Source organism: Manacus vitellinus, unplaced genomic scaffold (assembly GCF_001715985.3).
Source record: "Manacus vitellinus isolate BGI_N305 unplaced genomic scaffold, ASM171598v3 scaffold_24_pilon, whole genome shotgun sequence".
NCBI classification, from domain to species: Eukaryota; Metazoa; Chordata; class Aves; order Passeriformes; family Pipridae; genus Manacus; species Manacus vitellinus.
Genome location: NW_021939798.1, coordinates 6,181,996 through 6,205,019, shown reverse-complemented (window position 1 = coordinate 6,205,019; position 23,024 = coordinate 6,181,996). Strand labels below are relative to the sequence as shown.

General features: G+C 50.7%; 2 protein-coding genes across 2 annotated transcripts in view; one reads left to right on the top strand and one right to left on the bottom strand.

The window, feature by feature from the left end:
- HID1 (HID1 domain containing) overlaps positions 1–2,426 on the bottom strand; it is a 30,614-nt gene extending 28,188 nt beyond the window's left edge. Inside the window, exons 1-2 of the mRNA XM_029960078.1 lie at positions 2,295–2,426; positions 249–392 (exon numbers count right to left, since the gene is read on the bottom strand). Coding sequence (XP_029815938.1) covers positions 249–392; positions 2,295–2,426 — 276 coding nt within the window. The remainder of the gene's footprint in view (positions 1–248; positions 393–2,294) is intronic.
- Positions 2,427–2,951: 525 nt separating this feature from the next.
- On the top strand, positions 2,952–21,792 carry CDR2L (cerebellar degeneration related protein 2 like). Its single transcript, XM_018073131.2, has 5 exons — positions 2,952–3,060; positions 15,503–15,615; positions 16,855–17,003; positions 17,897–18,061; positions 19,608–21,792. The coding sequence occupies exons 1-5, from the start codon at positions 2,982–2,984 to the stop codon at positions 20,491–20,493; spliced, it is 1,392 nt and encodes a 463-aa protein (XP_017928620.1). The 5' UTR covers positions 2,952–2,981; the 3' UTR covers positions 20,494–21,792.
- The last annotated feature ends 1,232 nt before the right edge of the window (positions 21,793–23,024 follow it).

Sequence of the window (23,024 nt, the reverse complement as noted above, 5' to 3'; positions counted from 1 at the left end):
TTCCCTCCTTTCCCACCCCGGTCTGCCATCCCTTCGCCACCTCCACCCTCCATCTCCACCGACCCTCCCTCGTCTTTCCTCACGGCAGAGCACGGTTTTCCTCGTTTCACCCTCCTCCTCCAGCCCTTCCTCGCTCTCCCCTCCTGCCTGGGCTCCCTACACCTTCTCTGCCCCTCACCTTCCTATACAGCCCTTCTGCTCCATCCTTTGCCTTCTCCCCCCATCACCTTCCTGTGCCCCCTTCTCACCTCTTCTCCCTTTTCTTGCCCCTTCTCCCTCTCCTCTGCCCGCAGCCTTTGTCCCCTGAAGCCCCTCTGCTCAGCTGCTCTCGGGCACAAGCCCCACGACAGCCCAACTGAGCCACCCGCGGAGAGCCCAGCCACTGCCACAGCCTGGCCCCAAGCCCGGATGGTCCAGAGGGGCAACGGGATGCCAAGAGAACGGCTGGCTCTGGCCTCTCCCTAGTCCTGCGTAGAAAGGAACCGGGCTTGTAACACATACCCTGTGGAACACCTTATTAGCAGCTCATTGCCTGTGGTGGCCCATTAACCCTAATGAAATTCCACCCACCCACAAGGAGAGGATGTTTTATAACCCTCGGCAGTGGGAGTTCATGTTTTGGCACTCACTGAACACCTCAAAGCGGCTGTTTGAGGCCATTCCGTGTTGCCTTTGAAGCCATCGTCACCGTTTTCTGCTCTGAGCAGCTCTATGAACTGCAAGCAGGTCTTTCTGCTGTCCCTGAATTACATTCCACGTGCTCAGCTCTGCAAACCTCCTTTCTTCAGAGGAAATGAGGTAATTCCAATCGTTCTGCAAAGAAAAGCAATGTGCTGACTCTCCAGCTGGGGCAGACTGTGGGAATTCTCATTTGTTGGCATATAACGTGTATGGGAGTCACTGATGTTTGGTTCTGTCAAGTGACAGGTCACATCAGAGACATTCGTGTAAAACCTACAGGAAAAAGTATTTTCACAAAATCATTTAATCTGGCTTTTGCTGCCAAACAGCCTGGGGCTTTGCATCCAAGCACTCACTCAATATGACTACACTCTACAGATAAATGATAATAATTTATTGTTAGGAAAAGAATACTTTTCACAGTCAATTATTTTTCACAATTAATAGAAGAACTCAGTTAGAGGAGACCTACAGTGATCATCCAGTCCAACTGCCTGACCACTTCAGGGCTGACCAAAAATTAAAGCATGTTTTTAAGGGCATTGTCCAAATGCCTCTTCAACAGGCACGAGAAAATTAAGATTTTTCCATTTCTGTATTAAAATTGCTTAGAAAAAGATTTAGGATTCAGAGATGGCTTTCTTCCAGACACATCAGAAGTGCTTATCTTTGCTGAGTTATAAATGCCAAGTTAAAGAGACTCCTTGATTCTGGTCTGCAAATGCATTAAGGCAGATGACTTCCCAGGCAGCCACTGAATTTTGCAAATGTGTATATGTGATGGAGAGGTCTATGAGGAAAGAAGGGGAGAGGAATAGTCTACAGTTTCTCTCTTACTCCCTGCTTAATCTCTCCTCTGGTGCTGTACACTAGAGCTGAGTACTAGCCCTGGCTTTAATCATCCAGGGGCTCCCAGCTGCCTGTCACTGCTGGATTGGACGGAGTTTTCTGACACAGATCCCATCTTTTCTGGATGCACAGTCTGCTGCTCTTGCGTAAACATCTTATATTGCCTTTTCTGTGGGCACCACTGCAAGATAATGCAATCAAATATAAATCCAGGGAGTTCCATCACACAGAAGGCAAAAAAAAAAAAAATCATCATCTAAACCCACTGTCACATGAGTTCATTTGGATCTTAGAGTCTCTGATGGATTCCAGGGCTGACAAGGACAAATAAATCTCCTTGGACCAAACTCCACACTAGCAGCTAGGAGAAAGACCACCATCTCTTAACAGTCATTCCCTTGAGCTGAAAAGCAAGTACCAAAATCCCAAGTTTTTTCTGACCCTACTTATACCTAACAGACACATTTCCTCCTCAGAACTCTACAAATCCTCATTTCCCTCAGTTTTAAGCTCATTCCACCCTTCAGAAAGATGCGACAATTTGTCCTCAAAAATAAGAGAGGAACTTGCATCGGGAGCACTGATTTCCCATCGGGGTGCAAAACAACACAGAGTTGGAGGAAGACACCACACTGAGGTGATGCTGTGGGGCTGTTGGTATGGGGCGTCCCCTTTTGCAGCCCCAGCTAAGGGAGGGCCGATGCCCTTCTTGGAGAACAACCCACACAAACCCACCAAGGCAGAGGAGGCACTGCCATCCCCACTGAGGGGTCCCGAGACTTGCCCAAAGTCACGGCGAAGCCCACGGCAAGGCCAGGACACGGCATCCCAACCGCATGTCCTGCTCCCGGCTGACCTCTCAGCCGGAGGGTCAGAGCAGGGGGGCTGCGGGGCATCTCGCCTTCCTCGGAGCCCGGGTCATCCCACCTTAGCCCCGCGCTCCCCGCAGGTCCGCTGTGCGCGGCGGGGCTGGGCGGAGTGGAGGAGGCGGAGGAGGAGGAGGAGAAGGAGGCCGGCCTCACTCGCCTCCCCCTTCCCTCTCGCCGGTTTTCCTTGCAGCATTTCCATGCTAGAGGTCCCCACCGAGCTGCGGAGCGAGGATCTGCCTGGCTGCGCCGGGCCCTCTTCCTTCCTTTTGTTGCTCCCGCAGCCTGTGCAAGCCGTGCCCCCGCCCCGGCCGCCAACGTCCCCGCTCGCATCCCCGCTCCGGAGCCCTCCCCGGCCCTGGGGAGGCAGGCGGAAAGACCCCTCAGGGGCACGCAGTCAGAGCCGGGCAGCGACCAGGCACCCCGGCCTGCCACGTCGTGCATCCCCCCTTCCCGGCCCGGCGAGGGCACCGAGCCGCATCCCCGCCCGCATGCGCGCTGCCCGCATCCCCGCATCTCCGCTCCGCGGTTCGGTCGGCGGCTCCTTTGCGGATGCTGCGCGTCTCCCCGGGCCGCTGGTGCTAAATGCTGAGCGCCGACAGGATGGAGGAGTTTCAGAGCGAGGAAGAGGAGCCCTGGTATGACCAGCAGGACCTGGAGCAGGGTAAGGATGGGGCCACACCGCAAGCTGCCAGGGATGGTGAGCCGAGGGATGCGCGGGCAGGGAAGCGGGCAAACGCCAGGGACAGTAGGGTGGGATACCTTCTCTCTTGACTCCTATTTGGTTGGCAAAGCCAGCGCCTCATCCTGCAGCGGTAAATCTCGGCTCTGCTGCTCCAAACCACTCTCCTGGCCGAGGAAAGTTTAAACCCGATGGATAGGGACAGGGAGCCCAGATCTGTCCTGAGCAGTAGGTCCGTAAAAATTTTGGTGTTTTGCATCCACAAGGAAGCTGGTTCCCCAAAAAACTTGCTGCAGGTGGAATCAAACATGGGTAGTTATGACATTGATTTCAGCTCAGAGCAGTCCAAGATAGAGTTAGCAGGCACATTAGTTAGAAATTAATATATTGGAAATAATGTATTGCTGAGGATGCTAAAAGTGTCTCTCAAAAGCTTCTGCTATCCAAGCCCAAATCCAAAGGGATCTTCAGCTTCTTAGTTACCTAATTACTTCTGAAGGTTTTTCCAATCAGCCATAAAACCATGAGAAATTAGAAAGGAGAAAAAAAAAAATCAAGGCCAAGTTTAAACAGCAAAAATAGCCTTGTTAGAAGATAAATGTTCACTTGTGTAGTTTGCTTTAAAGTAACTATATCTACGTCTGCACTAGTTCTACGGAACGTTTATCCTCAGGCTGGACAGTTGGTGCCTGTTGGTATTCAGGGCTTTTTTTTTAAATATAACTTTGCTTATCTTAATATTTTGAGTCAACACTCAGTAAGTAAATAACTGGAAGAAGTCCCATTTGAGGCCAGTGGCCCAGGAGTGAACTAAACTGATTTCTCAATGAATAGGGAAAAATCATTTCTACCAAAACACAGTGCCCCTCCGGCATGTTGCATATAGGTACAGTTTTATATTTGCTTTTCCCAGCTGACTGTCAGCAGGGATGTGTGATCCAGCTGCAGTGCCTCGGCCCAGCTTTGCTCCAGTACATTATGTCATGATTTAAAGTTTACACAACTTCAGCTGCAGGGCAAGGGCCCAGCAAGGAATGATAACCAGCCCTCCAGGGGTTGTCACAGCTGGGTTTTAACCCCAATTTCTCAATGAACAGGAAATATGAATAGCGGGATACTGAGCCCTGTCCCTTGAAACACAACACTCAAATTAAACCCAGGCAAAGGACAGAGATGGAACTATCAGCTGGATAAACAGTGCAGCCTTTGACTGCTCAGAAATTCACATTTCTGGGTGACGTCTTCCCATGGCTCACAAGGGCCCTGGGCACTGGTCCAGGGGCGGGACACAGGCTGAGGAACAGCAGAACTATGGATGAATATAGGGAGTGTTGAACAACGTTGGAGCCAATTGATTTTTAGCCTAACACTGTCCCTGGTGTCAGGTTCATGAGTCAGCACTGGCACTGTACAACTGGCTCACAACAATAAAACCACCTTCCCACTGCAGGGCCAGGTTCCCATCTCTGTCCCAGCAGCCTAAATGCAGAATAACTGTCTCCAGACGATGGATTGATGCTGGGAATGGGCTCCACCTTTGTGCACATACAGGACTGGAGGAAAACACAGACCCAAAACAAAGCCCAGCTGCGGGCTTGCAGCCTCCTGTGTGAATGGGGGCAACACAGGCTTGCACAAACTCAGAAGGAGAGATGGGGGAAGGCTTTAACTGAAATCAGCCAACTGGAAAGGTCCTACGGGGTAATTACAACCATAATTAATTTGCATGATGCACAAAGCATCACGAAGGACAGTGGTAGACCTTGTCCACATACACTGTGCCTTTGCCTTACAGCCATGGCACTACCCAGAGGTCTTTGGTGACAGCACGGCCGTGGAGCTGTTGGTTTGGAAATGGGGGTGGAAGTACAGTACAAGACATCCAGCGTGGCGTGATTATGAGGCGGTTGTAGGCCAGCATTGCTAAGAGGATTGGCATGCCAAGAGCCCGGGGTCGCACAGAAACCCACGCTGGCAGCGGCGCCAGGAGGGCGGAGGACAAAGGCAGAGGCTTAAAGACTGTTCCTTAGGAGCGAGGGGTGGGAGAAACAAGAAACAACCCAAGCTAGGAGAGCAGAGGAGGTTCTTCTGTGAACCGGTTGGTTCCTGGGCCTTTATCGTCATTTCACAGCATCATCAAATATTTATTACATTTACATCCAAAACTGTTTGCTAAGCAACAGATGGCTTAACTGGGAGCTCTGTGATGATTATGTTAATTAACCATTTTAGCACCACAGCAGAAATCATGCCTCCAGCTCCACACCGAGCACCTGTTACTTTCCTCCTCGCCCTCCATAGAGCTTCACCTTGACAAAGTAACTAATTTTTTCAAGAAAATAAACCCCAATCACTCTTTTCTTCCCTCCTAAAATGTCCACAGCGACTGGCTGCATCCACCACATGCCTTGGAAGTAGCAAAATCTGGTCCCCAGCATCAAGGCCTTTCTAACCTTGTTCAAATGAAGCTGGTGCCTTTCAGATTCCTTTACCTGTTTCCTGCACCCTGTAACCCTGTGTGGCTCAAGGCATTGCACCAAGATGCCTTAGGACATAGAAGCAGAGACTCAAATCCCAGTCAGGGTACTCAGCAGTGACATGGGAACAGTAGTGGTGTCCTCCGAGTTGTTTCTTTCTTATGATGTTCCCTCTGGGAAGTCTTTCTGATTTGAGGAAAGTGGTGAAAATGGAGCTTTGATTGCTTGGTAGCATGACTTAGCTTATTGCCAGGCTTTGTAAGCATGAATAGATATCAGTGCTGCTTTAGTTCAGCCACAGCCTCACCTTCCATGGGCTGGGAAGTCTGTGCCTCTAAGCATTAAAACCAGGATACAGTGCTGGTGAACCTTTTTCCAGCTGTTGAAAACTGATGATGTGGGTACAGTTGCATCATACCCTGTGCACAGGGTGGACGTGCAGCCAGACCCCAAGAGAATGAATGAGCTAAAATTAGAGAGTCTGAGCTGCAGAAAAGTGGGGACACCTTTTCTGTTCATCAGGAGCATTTGTCTTCAGGAGGGCTGTGTGCCAGCTCAATTGCATCTGGATCCAAACAGACCTAGCAGCTCTGCCAGCCACTTCCAGCCTTCAACTCCCCCGCAGCAATCTCCCAAGATGAGTCCTCCTTGCAGTTACCCCACTGCATTCCCTGATCTTCCCAGCCTTCCTGTCCCCCTGCTAGCATTCAGGTCTCAGCCAAAAAGCAGAGTGCAGCCCAAGAGGAGGCCTTTAAAAGCCACCCTTATGACCTCTGGACCTATTGATAGCCTAAGGCACATAGTGGGATTCTCAGGGTGTCCTGCACAGGGCCAGGAGTTGGATTCAATGATCCTGATGTGTCTCTTCCAACTCAGCATATTCTATAAATGTGGGGTGATTTCTCCCATGTCAATAAATGGCCTCCCACTGCTCTGAGTTGGGCAGCAGGACCAGAGGTAGTGCAAGAACCAGCACATCACCTCATTGCCCCTGCGAGACAGATTGTCCTCTCCTCCTGGGCAGCCACAGAAACTTTTGGGCCAAACCATCTGCAATGCAGGCTTAGGACCTAACGGATGTAACCTCTAAAGGTCTCCAGATTTAAGGATCTTATTTTAATTCCTCCTCCTCCTGCCAAGCATCTGATTGCTAAGAAGGAAAATGACACAAGGTGCTGAGCTTGCACCACTCCCAACTCATCCCTGTAAAGACACAGGGTCACCAGTCCTGGCGTTGGGGTGAGCCCAGGGGATCAGTGCTGGCACCCACTAATGCCCAGACCTGCCTGTTTCCTGCACCACACAGCCCATGTGGGGTGGTCCAGAGCACTGCAATCTACTGTCAGCTTTCCCAAAGGATTCACTGCACTGGCAAGCAGGTGGTACCCCAAATTCTGCTGCTCCTGATGCAGTTATCCCAGCAGTCCAGGTACAAGGCACACAGATTTCCTGTCCTCCAGGAGCACAGCAGTTAACTCACCACCCTCCCTCCCCAGAGGCAAGCCAGAAGGTCAGAGCTTTGCCTGCAGTAGCTGAGCCACTTACTTATTTAGCAGCGCAGTACAGCAGGTAGCTTATGGAAGTGGAAAGTTTTCAATGACTAATTGCTGAGCTGCTTGGGAATGACAAGAAGGACTAGGAAAGTCACAGGAGACAAGGAAATATGATGACATGTTAGTCTGAGGAAGGGATGAGAGCCTCCAAATCTGGGAAGGAGTAAAAATTAATATATATATATATATATATATGTATTTTCCTGGAGTAAAAATTCCCCTGTTATATGAAGGCAGCAAGAAAAAGGGGCATAAATGAAAACCCCACAGAGCAACTTCCAGGATCTCACTCCTGGTCTCTTACAGAAGCTCCTTTCTACATCTGCTGAGCCCCAGGCACATAATTCCAGCTGTGGGAGGGAGCAGAATTAGAGGAACTGCTGGAAAATTAAAAGGAAAAAAAGAAAACCCAACAAAATCAGAGTTTTCCCTATCTCCCATCCTGAAACAATCAGCTAACAGTGGCATTTCTCCTTGGCAAGGCCATGCACAAAGGATTTATGTTCAGAGTCCTGAAGGACGTTCCCCCTGGTAGCCCTGATCCGGAGGGACTGGGAGCCAAGGCACCAGCCGCTAACACCCTGCACACAGAGGCATTTTCCAATCCTCTTTCTTTCCTCCTGTACCAGCCAGCACTGGCTGGTGACAGGGCAGATGCACTAACTCAGTGTGACAGTCAGGAACCACTTAGAGCTGTGACAGCACCAGGGTCCGATCCTGCTCCTGCTAAAAGCAGTGCCAGCACTCAGGATAACGCACGGCTCGCTCACTCCCAAACACTCCATCTCCTCTCCCAAAAGGCCTTTCCCAGAGCAGCACAGTGCTAAATTCCCACCTCGTCTTGTTCCAACAGATCTGTGTGCCCACACCGAGCACATCATTAGGGCTCCCAAAGCTCCTGCTTAACCTGCCCAAAAACACCTATGTGGGCCAAGAATTTTGGAAAATATCCCCAAGACAAAATACCCCAAAGAAATGAGACCAGATGTTACACAACTGCTGCTCTTTGCACAGCTGGGAATTTTAAAGGGATTTTATATTACACTTTGTTTTTTGGGGATTTTTCCATGTGTATTTAACAAACAGTTGTAAATCTCCTCTCCAAAAAGTGACAGTTATTTTAATGGTTTAAACAGCCTGTTCCTCTGCAGCCTTCTGGGAAGTCACTCTATCCAATGTGCAGTACAGCTGCCCTGGCCCTGCTTAGTTCACTTGTCTCCCTCCTCCCTGAAGAATTCAGTCCTTTGAGTGTGTAATATCCAGGTCGATGCTGACCTCTTCCAATTGTGCAGCTGCAGCAACAGCACTTGGAGGACATGCTCATGCCATCCTCCAAGTTTTCTTGGTCCACAAGCAAGTGTTGGGTCCTGGGAAGACACTTGGACTGGGAGATGATGGGTGAGCACTGGTCTCTGAAGGAGGAGGCAGAGCAAGGAGCAGCACATCCCATCAGTATCAGTCTTTGCAGCAGAGCTGTTTCAGGAACATTGGCTTTGCTGTAGGGCCCCTGAAAGAGGCATTGCCCTGCTCAGGGCTAGTGATGGACATAAACAACACCATTCTGAGAGCACATCAAGTATTTACTCACTCCATTTCCTTGCAAACTCAGACTGGAAGGCAACAGCCCTGTGCTGTTCCTGCGTAGCTCCACAACAGCACCCATTACTCACCTGAGGTCAGGAGCTCTTCCCACCTGGGCAGCGTCTCCAACTCATGCCAATAGCCAGGCACAAGGTAGCTGGGCTGTGAGCTGAGTACCTGGACAAACAGGGCTTCTGAGACTTCCCAGCAATGGGTGGGAAGGGAGCAGCAGTGGGGCAGCAGCCTGCAAGGTGATACACTTCTCTTCAAAGCCAAGAAGAGGGGCTGCTAGAGAAGAGATGGGCAGGACTTTGGTGTTGCTGCAGAGGGTCAGGCTGTTCTCTGTATTTAGCTGTAACACATGGCTGTGGAAGAAAGGTCTTCTCTGTACCTACATGCCTCTGGCACATCAGAAGTAGCAGACAGGAGTAATCAGCAGCCACAATGCTGGCTGTGGTCTTGGGGGCTGCTGCAGCTGGAAGTGACAGTTGTGCTGGAACTTGGTGGCTCCCTGAGTGTCCAAATCACTCAAGATTGGTGGTTTCACCTGTCTCCCCCAACCAAGAGGACACCAAGAGGACACCAAGCTGGCTGGGAATGGCTCAGAGTAGGGGAATATGTTGTGTGAGCAGGAGCAGGGCTGGAGATGTGCCAGGGTTGTGGCAGCCCATTGCTGTGGGCACTGCTCCTGCCACGTGAGCACACTGACCTGTCCTTTGCAGGTCGCCTTTGCTCGGGGCTCTGCACATGCACAGCACTGAGCTGCAGACAACATGCAGTGTCTCCCTGGTGCTCAGTCTCCTTGTCCATCCTGGGTCAGCTACAACCTCCTGCCCCCAAAACACACAGGGCAGAGGAGTTTGCCACATGGCAGCAATCCACATGTCTGTGTCTTTAGCTCTAGAAGAGTAAAAGCCTCTATTCACGGTTTTCTGCGTCCCAACATAATTAATTAGTTGGAGCTTTGCTGCCCAGGGGAGGAGCGCATGCAGGAAAGCACTGGCTGCCTTTCTCCCTCCTTTTTTTATCACTGCTTCTCCTCAACAACCCCATTTGTGTCTATTTATTTAGGACACTTTCTGATCCAGGTGCACTACCAGAGCCTCGGAGCCACCAGTCACCGAGCTCTTTGAAACCATTTTAGCCTACAAGGCAAACACAGGCACCAAGGCTGTTTAGATAAGAGAACAGCAGGGAAAGACGCAGATGGGGCCTCAACCATGGTCTAATAACATCCTCTGTGTTCTCATGCTCTAACAACTTGGCAAAAGGCACAGTGATGGCTGTGGGCACAGGGATAGGACTGCTGTGTATGTGTTTATGCAGAAACAAACAGCTTATAAGCAGAGGTGACCACCCTGGGTCTTAAGCATTAATATATAGGGGAGCCTTTGGGGTACAGAATGATATGAGGGCAGAAGGAAAAGGCGAGTATCAATTACATCTAAAAAGCCTGATAAGCATCTGAGAAGAATAAAAAAAAGAAGAGCTGGTAAAGGAAATACTGAATAGGGCTGAAAACTACAGGAGGAAAGGAGGGGAGCAGCAGGAGCTGAGAGAGCTGGAGGGCTTCTCTGCAGCATAGCACAGACAGTGCACCCCTGAGCCCCTTGACAGGGATTTCCACTCCTTAGTGGTGCCACTTTTGCTCAGGGTACTCAAGATAGCATGGAGGGAGCTGTTCTCAGTGCACTGTGCTTGCCTTGACCCGCTGCCAACCACCTCTCTGCCACCACCTGAACTTCCCCCCACCAGGAACACTTCCAAAGCCAAAGATAGCCCAGGAGTATGTAACAGATTACACAAGAGAAAGAAAAGGAAGAAAAAACGAGGCAGGAAATCCAGCAAATCTCATTAGAGTAACAAATGCCAGTGTGACCAACATCAGCTCAGCCCAGTGAGAGCCATAGTTTGGAAGAAGGAGGTGGCTGTGCTGCCAGGGGCTCACACACCCCCATTGCTCTCACCCAGCCCCAACAGAGGCATTTTTACCCCCTGCTGCATTGGGCTGCTCTGCAAAGCAAACCCTGGTACATCCCATTATACCAAAATAGCAGATCCTCAAAAAACCACACAGAACTCCAGGTGCAAAGCTGAACTGAGCAGCAGTGCCTGAGTTACACCAGTATAAAGGGGATGGAGAATCCACACCTCAGCAGTAACACTGGTGACACTCTGAAAGCTCTGCCTGGCCTTGGGAAACACTGTCATCTGTGGAATGGGCATGTTGAAAAGGCTTTTCCAGGTTGTTTGCAAGATGCTGTCAGACAGCACTGACTTCCCTGCACCCCAGCATGTTCCATTGCAATGGTTTATGAGGGCAAAGTACATAGATGGCCTCCATCACCTGCCATGGAGCAGCGGTGATATACAAAAGCTAATCTTCATTGTAATATATCAAGACAGCACAATCCCTTGCAACTAAGAAGGAAAATAAATGAGTAGCAAGTGTACCCTACCCTGGGGTAAACCAGCATAGTATCATTTGTTTAGATTTTGAAAGGAATAATTGCACCTACCCTTGACTCTAAGTACCCATGTGTAATGGAGCAGACAGCAAATGCAATTAAATTAAACGTCAACAGCATTAAACAACAGTTCCTAACTCTCAACCTACCCATCCATCAGCTAACAAGCACCCTGAACTTCCTCCAGAGATCTCCACACCAGAGCTCTCCCTGCTCTTTAGCAGGTTAATTCACCATGTGCAGCATGGGAGAGGAGCAGCCCTTTCCACAGCCCCACATTTGGGAAGGGACCCCAAGTAATTCCCTTATGGACGCTGAGCTGAAAGGGACCTGCAAATCCACGTGCCATAAACCCCCATTTGTCAGTACCACAAACCAAAGGACTTTTGTCCCCCCTGTGAGCTGCGGGCCGGGGACAGGGCTGGTTTACTAAAGGTGAGGAGCCAAGAGCAGCGTCCCTCGGAGCAGTGGGTGTGTTCTGTCGCAGCCTAAACACACGAATCCCTCAATGCCAGAGAGATAAGGGGGGGAAAGCCCAAAGCAGCTGCACCAGATGGTGGCTTCCTCCAGAAAGCCGTATTTACGAGGAGCTCCCGGATCATCATCGTGCCGAGAGCAGCCGAAACCCCCCCCCTGCCCGGCACCAGCCTTGCACTCCCCCAACCAGGAGGTGCTGAGGGGCAAAAAAACCTTTCAGAGAGCGGAATGTGGCAGAGTGCTCTGCCCTAGCAGACGCAGGCCAGCGCTGGGAAGGCAGAAACAGCTCCAAATCCTCTTTGAGCCTCGTTGCAAGGCTGAGGAAGCTCCCAGCCCCGTGCAGGGAACATCTGTCTGCACCAGCACTGCCACAGATGTGCCTTGGGGGAATACATGGGGGAATCCCTGCAGTTTGTCCTTCAGTCTCTTTCCATCAAAGACAACTTGCTACATCTTTTGGGATTAGGATTATTTTTTTCTTTTAAGTCTTCTCAGTGACACCAAAGTAGCAGAGTTACTGCTGGGTTGCTGCTGATCTCTGCAGCTCCAGGACGGTGCCTCCTTGATGTACTGCCCAGCCATGCTCCCTATACCTGCTTGGATTCAACTCCTGCTCCCTTCCCACCATATGGTCTCTCTTCTCTTCCTCTCCCTCCTTGCTCAGGCGCCTTTCCCACGGAAACTTGCAGGAAAATGCAGCCTCCATCCTTCCCTCCAACGCTCCATAGGCACAGCCCTTTGTTTGGGGACACGGGGTGTCTCCTCAGCGGGTGTTAATTGGAATGGTCACATCAGCACTTGCAGTACCGAGAGCCAGAGGGCACCAACCTGGTGCTGCCCAGGATAGTTTGCATCTGCAGCCCTCTCCCAAACAGGATTTGGCAGTGTCAAAGCTCCCATTTTTTCAGTTGGAGACTGGCCATTTCACAGTGGTGCCTTCAGCATAGGCAGGATGTGGAGGGATGGGGCACATCAAGCGGACACACAGCACAGCCACTCCCCATCACTTTATTTCTCCTCCTGCATCCCTAGGGGAGGGGGAAGGGAGGCATCAGCGTATCTGCTAAATTAGGGCAAGTCCTTCAGCACTGGCTGGCTGATCTGACAGTGGAGAAGCAAAGAGGAATACAAAAAAATTGTGGGAAAACCATAGTACTATGCAGAAAGAATCCCTGAATTCCTAAATAGTTCTTTCCCCTCTCCCTAACAACTTAGTGAAATTTCACGTTCAGCCTCAGGTTTCTGAGGTCTCCAAGGAGAAGAGCTGAGTGGTCCCCCAGCCCATGCAGAGACACAATTAGTACAAAGATCAAGAGGGATCTGGTCTAAAGATGACATTAAAGCACTTCCACACAGCATCCCCTCCCTCCCCGCAGTCCTGCAGCCAAGGGGAGCCAACAGGTGGGGAAGAGGACTTGGGCTCAAGGGGGTGGATGAGACAGGATTACCAAGGATGTTTTAAGTGGCTGGTGGGCAGAGAGTGAGGAAGTACATGTGTGACAATAGCTGAGGCAGTTAAAAGACATTAAAAGAATCAATTCCCCCATGTCCTTCAATCCTGGAGTCTCCCAGGCCCTTATGCTCAAAATGGAAACGAAGAATCAATTTCCTTCTCGGAGCTCAGCCCCGTTCTTTCCTCTTTCCCACTCATCCCCAAACGCTGCCCATTTCCCCCATTAAATTATTGCTGACAGAGCCCTTTAAATTACAATGCAGGATCTTGCACTGCCTAATCCACTTAACTCAACCCCAGCTGATTAAATTGGATGCCATATGGTGGGAGAGCACTGGTGTAATCCGCAGGGACGGGGACACACTTGATTCATTACCTGGAGCACAGCAGGGAGCCCTCTCACTACACACCTCTGCTTTAGGGCCCTGCTTCCTGCCAGGGATGTGATTTCCAAGGTGCTGGTCTCCAGCAACAACACCAGCTCTGGCAAGGTGGTGGTGGTGACAATAAATACAGCCCCAAGCAGCTTAAAGGCACAAATTATCCTCTATCTCTGCTGGCATCTGGTTGTTCCCCCAGCCCCAGCTGGTGCAGCAAACACTCAGTCTTCCAAGAGCACTTTATAAACTAGGGAAATTTGGTGCTTGGAAAAAAACAAACAGGTAGAAGGAGGTCTGTCCATGAGGAAACGTGCCAAGTAACTTGATTGCACAGATAGCTGGGTTTGCAGCCCTCAGACTGGGTCACTGTGCAATGACGAGGATTATAATTAAAAAGGTCACAGCCTTTTTAATAATAACAGCTTGCAATGCAGGGCACAGCTGGAGAGAACATTCCCATGGTAAAGAGGAGATTCGAGGACACACTGAGCAGCTGTTGGCAGGAAAACATCTGGGGAAGCCAGTGCAAAGAAACACAGCCATCACCCAAACTAACAACATCAGCACATCCCACAGCACAGTGTTATCCATCAGCAAAGCCCCATCCCAAACACTGACAGCACTACAGCACTCGTGTCTGAGGTCACTGTGAGCCTCACCTTGTGATGTGTGAGAGATCAGGGCTTCTCCCAGGCTCAGAATACACCTTTGGCAACCTGGTGCCCCTTCTTCTTGCCTTAGGGACCAACTATCCCTCTTTCCCAAACAACTGCATGGCCAAATTAGCCACTGGAAGAAATTTTAGCTGCTTGCAGCCCGGGCAGAGCCTTTGCAAAACACATCTGTAGCTGCAGACTAGAGAGGAGTATTATGACAGGGTGAGAAAATGCCAGGGCAGGAGAACCCAGTCCCCTCACACACTGAAGGACTGTCACTCCTTAATTACCTAAGACTGCATGATTACCATACTGGAGAGAGAGCAATAACACACACCAGGACCTGTTTCCTTACCTTTTTGAAGGTTTAAGGTCAGATTTTCAGTCTGCCATTGTAGGAACCGTTAATTCACCTCTAAAAGCAACAGGAAAAGTGAAACCCATGTGACCATAGGTCAGGCTTTAAGAAGACAAGTAATTCCTGTGAAAGCAAGGGCTGTTCCCAGAGACAGCTGTGCCATCCCAGCCCTGCAAACAGCATCACCTGTGTGCTCAAGCTTTGGCCCACACAGGACTCACAGAGTCTGGGGCCTTTAACTTTACCCAGCAGCAGCAAAACCAGCATTTTAAGCCAACTACACTGCCAACATCTACTTTCCCCTGCACTTCTCCTGAAGTCCAACTATTTCAGTAACTTCCCAAGGGCATTTAGAGGTGGCAGAGAGTGAACACAAAAGGGGTTTGTCCTTCCCCTGGAGCTGCCCCAAGGGGAGAGCCAGAGCTGCAGACCCTGGTGCTGCTGGGGTGGCACATCTGGGAGGTGCCTCCAGCCCCCTCGGGCCACACGTGGCTTTATTACTCCTGTCAGTCTATTAGTGGGTGATGGATGGAGGCTGACAGGGAAGGTGAGGTGCTCCCTTCATTAGAGATAATAATATAATTTACGGAGCAGCCCCAGGGCCCCGCAGGGCTTTACCAACCTTCGCTCTCATTCTGACAGATGCTGAGTCCCTTTCAGCCCTTCAGCTCTTGGTGGTAGGGGATGGAGGTGCTGAGCTCCTGCCACAGCCCAGCCCCAGGGGCCCGATCCTGGCTACACAGTGTGCAGGAGGGTTTTGCAGCCAGCCAGGCACCAAATCCTCATTGCATGGAGGAGTTGCAGAGTGCAGAGCTTGGCCTCTGCTTGCTCCTGCAGACCAGCAAGATCCCAGATCCTGTGTGTTCTGTAAGTCCTGCATCCAGGACAAAATGTACCAGTAAAACTGGCACCAGTAAAATGTGCTGCTGAGCTTGATCCGGCGTCAATTTTGGGGGGGATCCCACCACACCCACCTGTGGAGCTGTGGGAACTGCAGCAGCTTTGTCCCTCTGCTTTTCAGACCTGCACTTGGCCGCAGAGCTGGGGAAGACGCTGCTGGAGCGCAACAAGGAGCTGGAGGACTCCCTGCAGCAGATGTACACCACCAACGAGGAGCAAGTGCAGGAGATCGAGGTAGGGCCACTGCTGTCACCTGAGGATGAAGGAAAGGGGCACTTCCACCAATGCCAACAGCTCAGATGCCAGCAGAAAGAGAGGGATGTGCCATGAGGCATGGGAGTTAAAGGATGTTCTGTACATGCTTGAAGAGGGATGGACGGAGATCCCTCTTCTCGCATCCCCACCCCCTGCCCAGATGTGCACACCAGATTTTGGCGCCAGATTTTGGCACCAGGCTGCATCTGGGTCACGTTTGGCCTTCCCCTGCCCTTCCACCAGGCTTCACACTCTTTGCTCTGCTGCAGCTTTCCCTTGATCCCAGTTATTCAGAATCGCGTTTGTTCCCAGCTGGCCCCTCAGCACCCCCACAAACACAGCCCCCTTTGTTAGAGGCATAAAATAGCTCTTTTTCCAAGAGCTGCAATCTAAACCACCATTTCAAGCATCCTTTGGGGTCATTTCTAAGAGCCCACAGAACTGATCTTAGAGGCTTAAACCTGCTGTGCCGGGAGGGTTTTCATCCACTGGAAAACTTCTAGGGATCTGTGAGTTGAAAAAGATTGGACACCCCCTGATTAAAAGGACACAGGGCAGAGGAGGGCTGCGAGTTCACAAGAACAGCACATGATGCTGCAGGGATCTGACAGCTAATGTTCAAGGGAACTGGTGGATGGATTTAGCCATTCCCCCTCCAGCAGCCCTTCAGAAGCAGGTCCACTGTAGGATTTGGGATCTGGTCCCGGCTGAGAGTGAGCAACTGGGTAGATGCTGCTCTCCCAGTCTTCACAGGATAAAATCTTACAGTGTCAAACTCACAGAAAAGGGTCTGCAAACCCATAGAAATCACAGGTCTCCTCATGTTTCACAGACTCAGAGTTTTAGCCTGAATCCCCACAGAAACACGGCTTCTGCAATCGATCTGTCAGATGATGCTGTAACCAACTGGCCAATTTCAGTCAACTTTCCATCTCAGGGATATCAACTTTCTTTGGTACTGGGAATAAAAAAGCAGCTGAATAGAGAGAGATTGAGGTTAGTGCCCTTCACAGAGGGCAGGGGAAGTTCAGTCCTATTTTAGACACAAAACCATTTACAGTGGGCAGGAGGGATGAATATTTCAACTGTGGAAGAGGCTTCACCCAGGCAGAATCACAAACCACATTTATCAGAGGAAGCAAAGGCTGTAGGAATTTCTGCCTGCGAAACAACCTGGATTTTGGTTGTGCAGTGCTTATGCTTCACTTTTTCTTGCAGTACCTGACTAAGCAACTGGAGATGTTGCGGCAGATGAACGAACAGCACGCGAAAGTCTACGAGCAGCTGGACCTGACAGCACGGGACCTGGAGCTGGCTAACCAGAAACTCGTGCTGGAAAGCAAGACTTCCCAACAGAAGATCCAGTGGTACAGCCTGCCCTCCTCTCACCACAGTGATGCTGCACCAAGAGCCCTTCACCTCACTTTTCCCCTGCCCCAAAGCACAGCCTGTCCTTGATATTTGAGCCATTCTCTTATCAGTCCAGTTTTGGAGCTATTTACCACACAAGTCCATTGCAGCAGTGCTGGTTAGCAGGAGTCAGCCGCAGCACAGACACCCCTGGGATGAGGGCTGGATAAGGAGTGTCTGAAGCTGCCAGGAAAGAGGCACAGGAGCCCCTCCTCAGATGAGTTTCCTTGAAGAGGCATATAATCATTTCAGGGAGGTCCCCAGCACACAGCCCAGCAGAAACATGTGGCACAGATCCAGCATCTAATGAAACCCTGGCTATTCCCTGCTGAAACACCAGTTTATCAATAATATTTCTTTCCTAAAACAAGCCCATGATCAAGGTCATCCCTAGAAACAACACCCTAAGCCATGTCCTTGCAGGGCAGCCTCATTTGCAAACAGCTGTGTGGAGAGGGAGTTTCAGAGCAGAGAGTTTTACAAACTATTCACAGCCAAAACAAAACTAACTCTCTGCTCAGTCTCTGTGTTTACCTCTACAAGGTAAACAAGGGGAAGTGATGCTTGTTTTCAGAGGAGAGATATTCAGGATAGTGCTTACATCCCAGAGGAGACTGTTTCAGCAACTGATTTGAGGACAGAAGGTCTCAAATCAATTCCCCCCTCCTTTCTATAATCACTCCCACTCAAGAGTGACCGCAAGAAAGACCAACCACTGGCACAAAAAGCAAGTGCTGTCACACTCCCAGGGCACATGCTGGGACTGGCTCTCTCTATGGGGGAAAAAAACACCTTTCAGGATCCTGTAGTGTCTGACTCCTCACCTCTGTTCTGACTTCTCTCTCTGCAGCTTGACAGAAACAATCGAGGGGCTGCAGAACCAAGTGGAGGAGCTGCAGAAGCAGGTGGAGGAAATGCGGAGCTTGGAGCAGCTCCGCATCCGGCGGGAGAAGAGGGAGCGGCGCCGAACCATCCACACCTTCCCCTGCCTTAAGGAGCTCTGCTCCAGCCCCAGGTACAGAGCCCTGGGTTCAGCAGCCCCTCAGACCTTCTCTCCTCCTCCTCCTCTGCCCATGAACAGGGGGTGCAGTGGGTGAGCCCCTCTGGAGGTGCACAGAAACCCACACACAGCCCCAGAGAGTCGAGGCTGTGCCTCAGAGCCTGAAACCCACAGCTGGAGGGGAAGGGAGGATGTCCCTCTCTTCTACCCACCCAACTGAAGTGGTGTTGGCAAAGCAGAGCCTTCATGATCCCAGCAGAGTGATGCTTTCCTTCCCAAACCAGCACAGCCTATTTTCCCTTCCCAGCTGCCTCCCAGCACAGCACCAGCACCTCTGGCTCTCTGAAACCAGCTGAGGTGGTGCATTTTGTACTGTGTGACTACAGTACACCCCAGGAGCACCAGTCACACACCCAGACACCACACGCTGCCAGGTGCTGTACCAACACCTTCAGCACTATTGCAGCCTTAATTCTTCTTAAAACCTGGCCACTGTGTTAATTCACTGATCTCGTGAGGGCACTTCTTGCTCAGCTTTGTCCACAGTAGAGGCTTCTTTAAATAGATAAGCAATCAATAAACTTTGTTACTGAAAGCACCCTCTGCCAGAGGATATGAACCAAAGACAGTTTCACTGCAGCAGCAACGGGAATGTTTATGAGGCCATGACCTAACCCCCAGCAAAATCCACTTAATGTTTTTGTGGTTCTTTACCCCCCAGTCCCCCAATCCCACTTTCCCCCCTATGCCATGGGACCTCGGTTCCACTTGCAGCTCCACAGTTGGCTCTGAAGGTCAGGCTGCCCTTCAGTGCCTTGAAATCTGTTCAATACCCCCCACCACAACTGTGCCTCCCAGGGGAAGCCACAGAGCCTGCTCTTTTCCAATCTGTTCTAAACAGACAGGATGCCATGGGCGCTTCATTGAAGAGGAAAACCCGAATTCCCAACAGCAACATAATGGAAGGGGGAAGTGCTTGTTATCACTTCCCAGGCAGTGAAGAAGGGGAAACTGTCAAAAGTCTCTACCTTCCTTGTATAAATCTTCTCCCACTCCCTCTGGAGCATCTCCTGGACAGACACAGGGGTGCACAGGGCAGCAACACATGTGCTTCTGGGTTTTGGCTGGCTGGGATTTGGGGTTGTTGGCAGATAAGGTGAGTAGCTGATGAACTCCAGCAGGAAAAACCCAAAGCCAGCCACTTTCAGCTCAGGCTGATAGCGCTTGAACATTCATACTTGCTTCACAGCAATGTTGGTGGCTTGTCTGTTAACCTCATGATCTCTTACCATTTAGGGTCTCATTTCCCTCCTGTCTTTTATAACTGCTGTCAAATAAAACTGCAGGTTCTCTGGGACAGAGGCTGGTCTCTGTGTTCAGAAGAACCCCAGCCACACCTTGTGGTCTGCTGGCACACGGAGGTGGCACATCTCGCTCCACGAGCTCAGGAGCTAAGTCCTTTCTGGGCATCAGTGGAATTCCTTACATGACAATAAGACACAAGTCCCTCATCAAACCGTCACTCAGTCAGAATCTCTCAAGGATCTTTCCTCTCTTTCAGGTATGAGGATGCATTCCAGGTCCACAGCTCTTCCACAGAGTTCAACCAGAAGCCACTGGAGAGGGAGAACGAACGTCTCCAAGCCATGGTGAACTCCCTGAGGTCCCAAGTCAACCAGGAGAAGCAGCGGAAGGAGAGGGTGGAGCGCGAGTACACCTCTGTTATTCAGGAGTACTCGGACCTGGAGCAGCGGGTGTGCGAGATGGAGAACTGCAAACTGCGCATCAAGGAGCTGGAGGCAGAGCTCCTGGAGCTGCAGCAGATGAAACAAGTCAAGAAGTATTTGCTCAGCAGAGAGGACAACTTGTCCGAAGCCCTCCTCGAGCCGCTGAACAACGCCCCGGAGGCAGATTACATCGACCTCTCCGAGGAGGAGGGAGGGAAAAGCCACGGGACATCCATGACACCGTCCCCGAACCACCCCGTCCGGAAGAGCTGCAGCGACACGGCCCTGAACGCCATCGTGACCAAGGACGCCGTGAGCCGGCACGAGGGCAACTACACCCTGCACGCCAACAACGTGCGCAAGAGGGGCATGTCCATCCTGCGGGAGGTGGACGAGCAGTACCACGCCCTGCTCGAGAAGTACGAGGAGCTCCTGAGCAAGTGCCGGCAGCACAAGGACAGCGTGCGCCACGCGGGGGTCCAGACGTCCCGGCCCATCTCCCGCGACAGCTCCTTCAGGGACTTCCGAGGGGAGGCACACGAGCTGGAGGAGCGGAAAACCATGGAGAAGACCATCAGCAAACACGTGGAGGCCGTGGACAAGCGGCTGGAGCAGAGCCAGCCGGAATACAAGGCTCTCTTTAAGGAGATCTTCTCCCGCATCCAGAAGACAAAAGCAGACATCAACGCCACCAAGGTGAAAAACAAGAGCAGCAAATGAGTCCCTGGCTCTCCGCAACTCTCCCACGTGCAATTGCAGCAGCCACGTCTTCTCTTCAGCCCCAGGAAACGCCACGTGGCCCCTCTGCTTTGAAGGTTCGAGAGGTCTGCAAGCGAGGAAACGTCCCGGAGACTCAACTCACGTTTCTTAAGTTTGGGCTCCGGACAACTCGTTGGGACAATTGTACATTGTAGTTAGAGGATTTCAGAAACCACATGACGGATCTCTGCATGAGTTACTGCCGCTGCCAGACATCACAAGAGCAATGTAAAACACGAAAAAAGGAAAACCGGTCACCTCCTCCGCCCCTCTCCAGCTTGTCCCGCAGCCCGATTATCTGCAAGCAAAAGCCTGGATGTCCTCCAGCGTCCTGCCACAGCTGGAGCACAGCGTTTCAAAGTGAAACAAAAAGCCATCAGAACTTTAGGGGCTGCCCCAGCACAGCAGCCCAGCCCTCCACTGTGGTTTTATGGCTAAGAACCTATGCTTGAACCCAAGAGACTTCAGTCTCTGCCTTCCCCTCCCCCAAAGGGCACTATGGTCTTGCAATTTAAGCCATTCTCTAATCAGTCAGGTTTTTCAGCTCTTTACAATGCAAGCTCATTGCAACTGGAAAAACTTGAAGAGAATCATAAAACTGATTGTTCCATCTCCATTGGCTCAGCGTTTCAGTCCCTACTCTCCAGACCTTGTAGCATATGGGATCTCCTCGCTTTAAATATGCCCTGGTATTTCAGCCCAGGTGAAACACCAGGCCTGGTAGGAACTTGGCAACCAGGGCTTTCCCATAGCTAGACAAGTGCAGTGTCAGAGACACGCTTCCACCTCACGCTCTGGGTACCAGCTGTGCTCTTCAAGAGGTTGTCATTGTCCCATCATAGCCAATTCCTCGTACACAGCTTGCATGGGCTTGCAAAACTGACTCCCAGGGACTCAAACGCAGGCTGGAGGACACAGCATCTCCCTGGTCAGGAGCTCTGGCCCTGGCAGATCACACACCACCCCACACTTTGCTCTGAACATCTCCCCAGCCACAAGGACAGATTTCAGTTTCCTGCTGAAAATGATCTCCCTTGGCTGAGACACTCTCCAAAGGCTGTCGCCTCTCGTGTTCCATCTCCCTTTCCAGCACTGAAATCTCCTCACTTTTGCTTCCACAGACATGCAAACACACAGCCAAAAGGCCACTGCAGTCTCAGGAATCACCAGTTTCCAGTTTTCATGAACTAGAGTTGGCCTCATATGGTCAGACATGTTTTAGGCAGAGAAGCAGCATTTCATTACAGCTTAGGCAACACCCTGAGCCACAAAACCAGTTCAGTGTAAGCTCCTGTTCTGTACCTGCCTGGAGAAAACTATCAGCTACATCTGGATTCTATTTTCACCAGCTTAAATCCCAAAGTCTTGGGCCAACAGCTGGGACTCCTGCAACACTGAGATAAACAAATGAGAATGTGGCTTTGGAGGGGGAAGACTGTTCAGATGTAATTATCCCCCGAGTCCAGGGCCTTGATGTTACAAGGAGCGACCTTTCTTCCAATCCCCATGGAATTCATGCAGAAACACCCCCCAAAACCACCCTGTTTTGTTAAGCTGAGTACCACAGAGGTAAGTTGGCAGGAGTGTGATGCCCAAATCACCCCTGCTCCACAGGTCTCCTCAAAACCACCCACCACTCTGCTCTTCCACGCTCTGCATTTCCAGGTGCCCCACGGCCCCAGACACACCTGGAGCCGTGGGCACAACTGTGGCTACCAGCTCTGTAACTGTATGGAGAACCTTCATGCCTTATTTATTTATAATGGAAAGCAGTTGTCTAAAATAAAATAAAATAAATAAAAACGAACAACAATAGCAACAAGAGCAGCATCATTGATTTTCTGGGAGCATTCACCACCTCGTTAACTCAGCACGTGGAGCAGTGTTGGTTTAAGCCCATCCTGTGTTTGCCCTGCACTCAGCTGATGCTGCAGAGGTGTGGGAAGAGAATCACCCTCACTTTCCATTTTAAACAATCCCACACGGATCAGCATCACAGTTAAGTGTACAACACATCAAACATATTTTTAAATGCTTTATTCTCTCCTCAAATAAAAAGAAACACAGGGATTCTCAACGCTCTTACAGCTCTTTTTACTTTTTAACAACAGCAGAAGAGTTATGTCTTTGATTTTCATGTACAATTTGGGTCAAGAAAGTGCTTCAGGCTCCTTTGCAGGAAGCAAAGAGAATATGCTGAACTGTTCTGCTGCATTATTTATATAACATACATTTTTATGCACTTGGACTGTAACACTTGCCACGCGATAAAACTCCTCTTCTGTCAGCTCGGAAGTCTCTGCAAAACCACACAATTTCCAAGCTCCCAATTCAAATCCTATTTTTGTTTTGGTCTTTTTTGCAAACCACAAATCCAAAAATGACTGATGTGAGTAACATGATATTAGTACTTGGCTTGACAAAGGCGCAGCTGCCGTGTATCAGCAGCGTGTTCTGCAAAGCGCTGAGGGCAATTTTTGTCAGCATCCAAA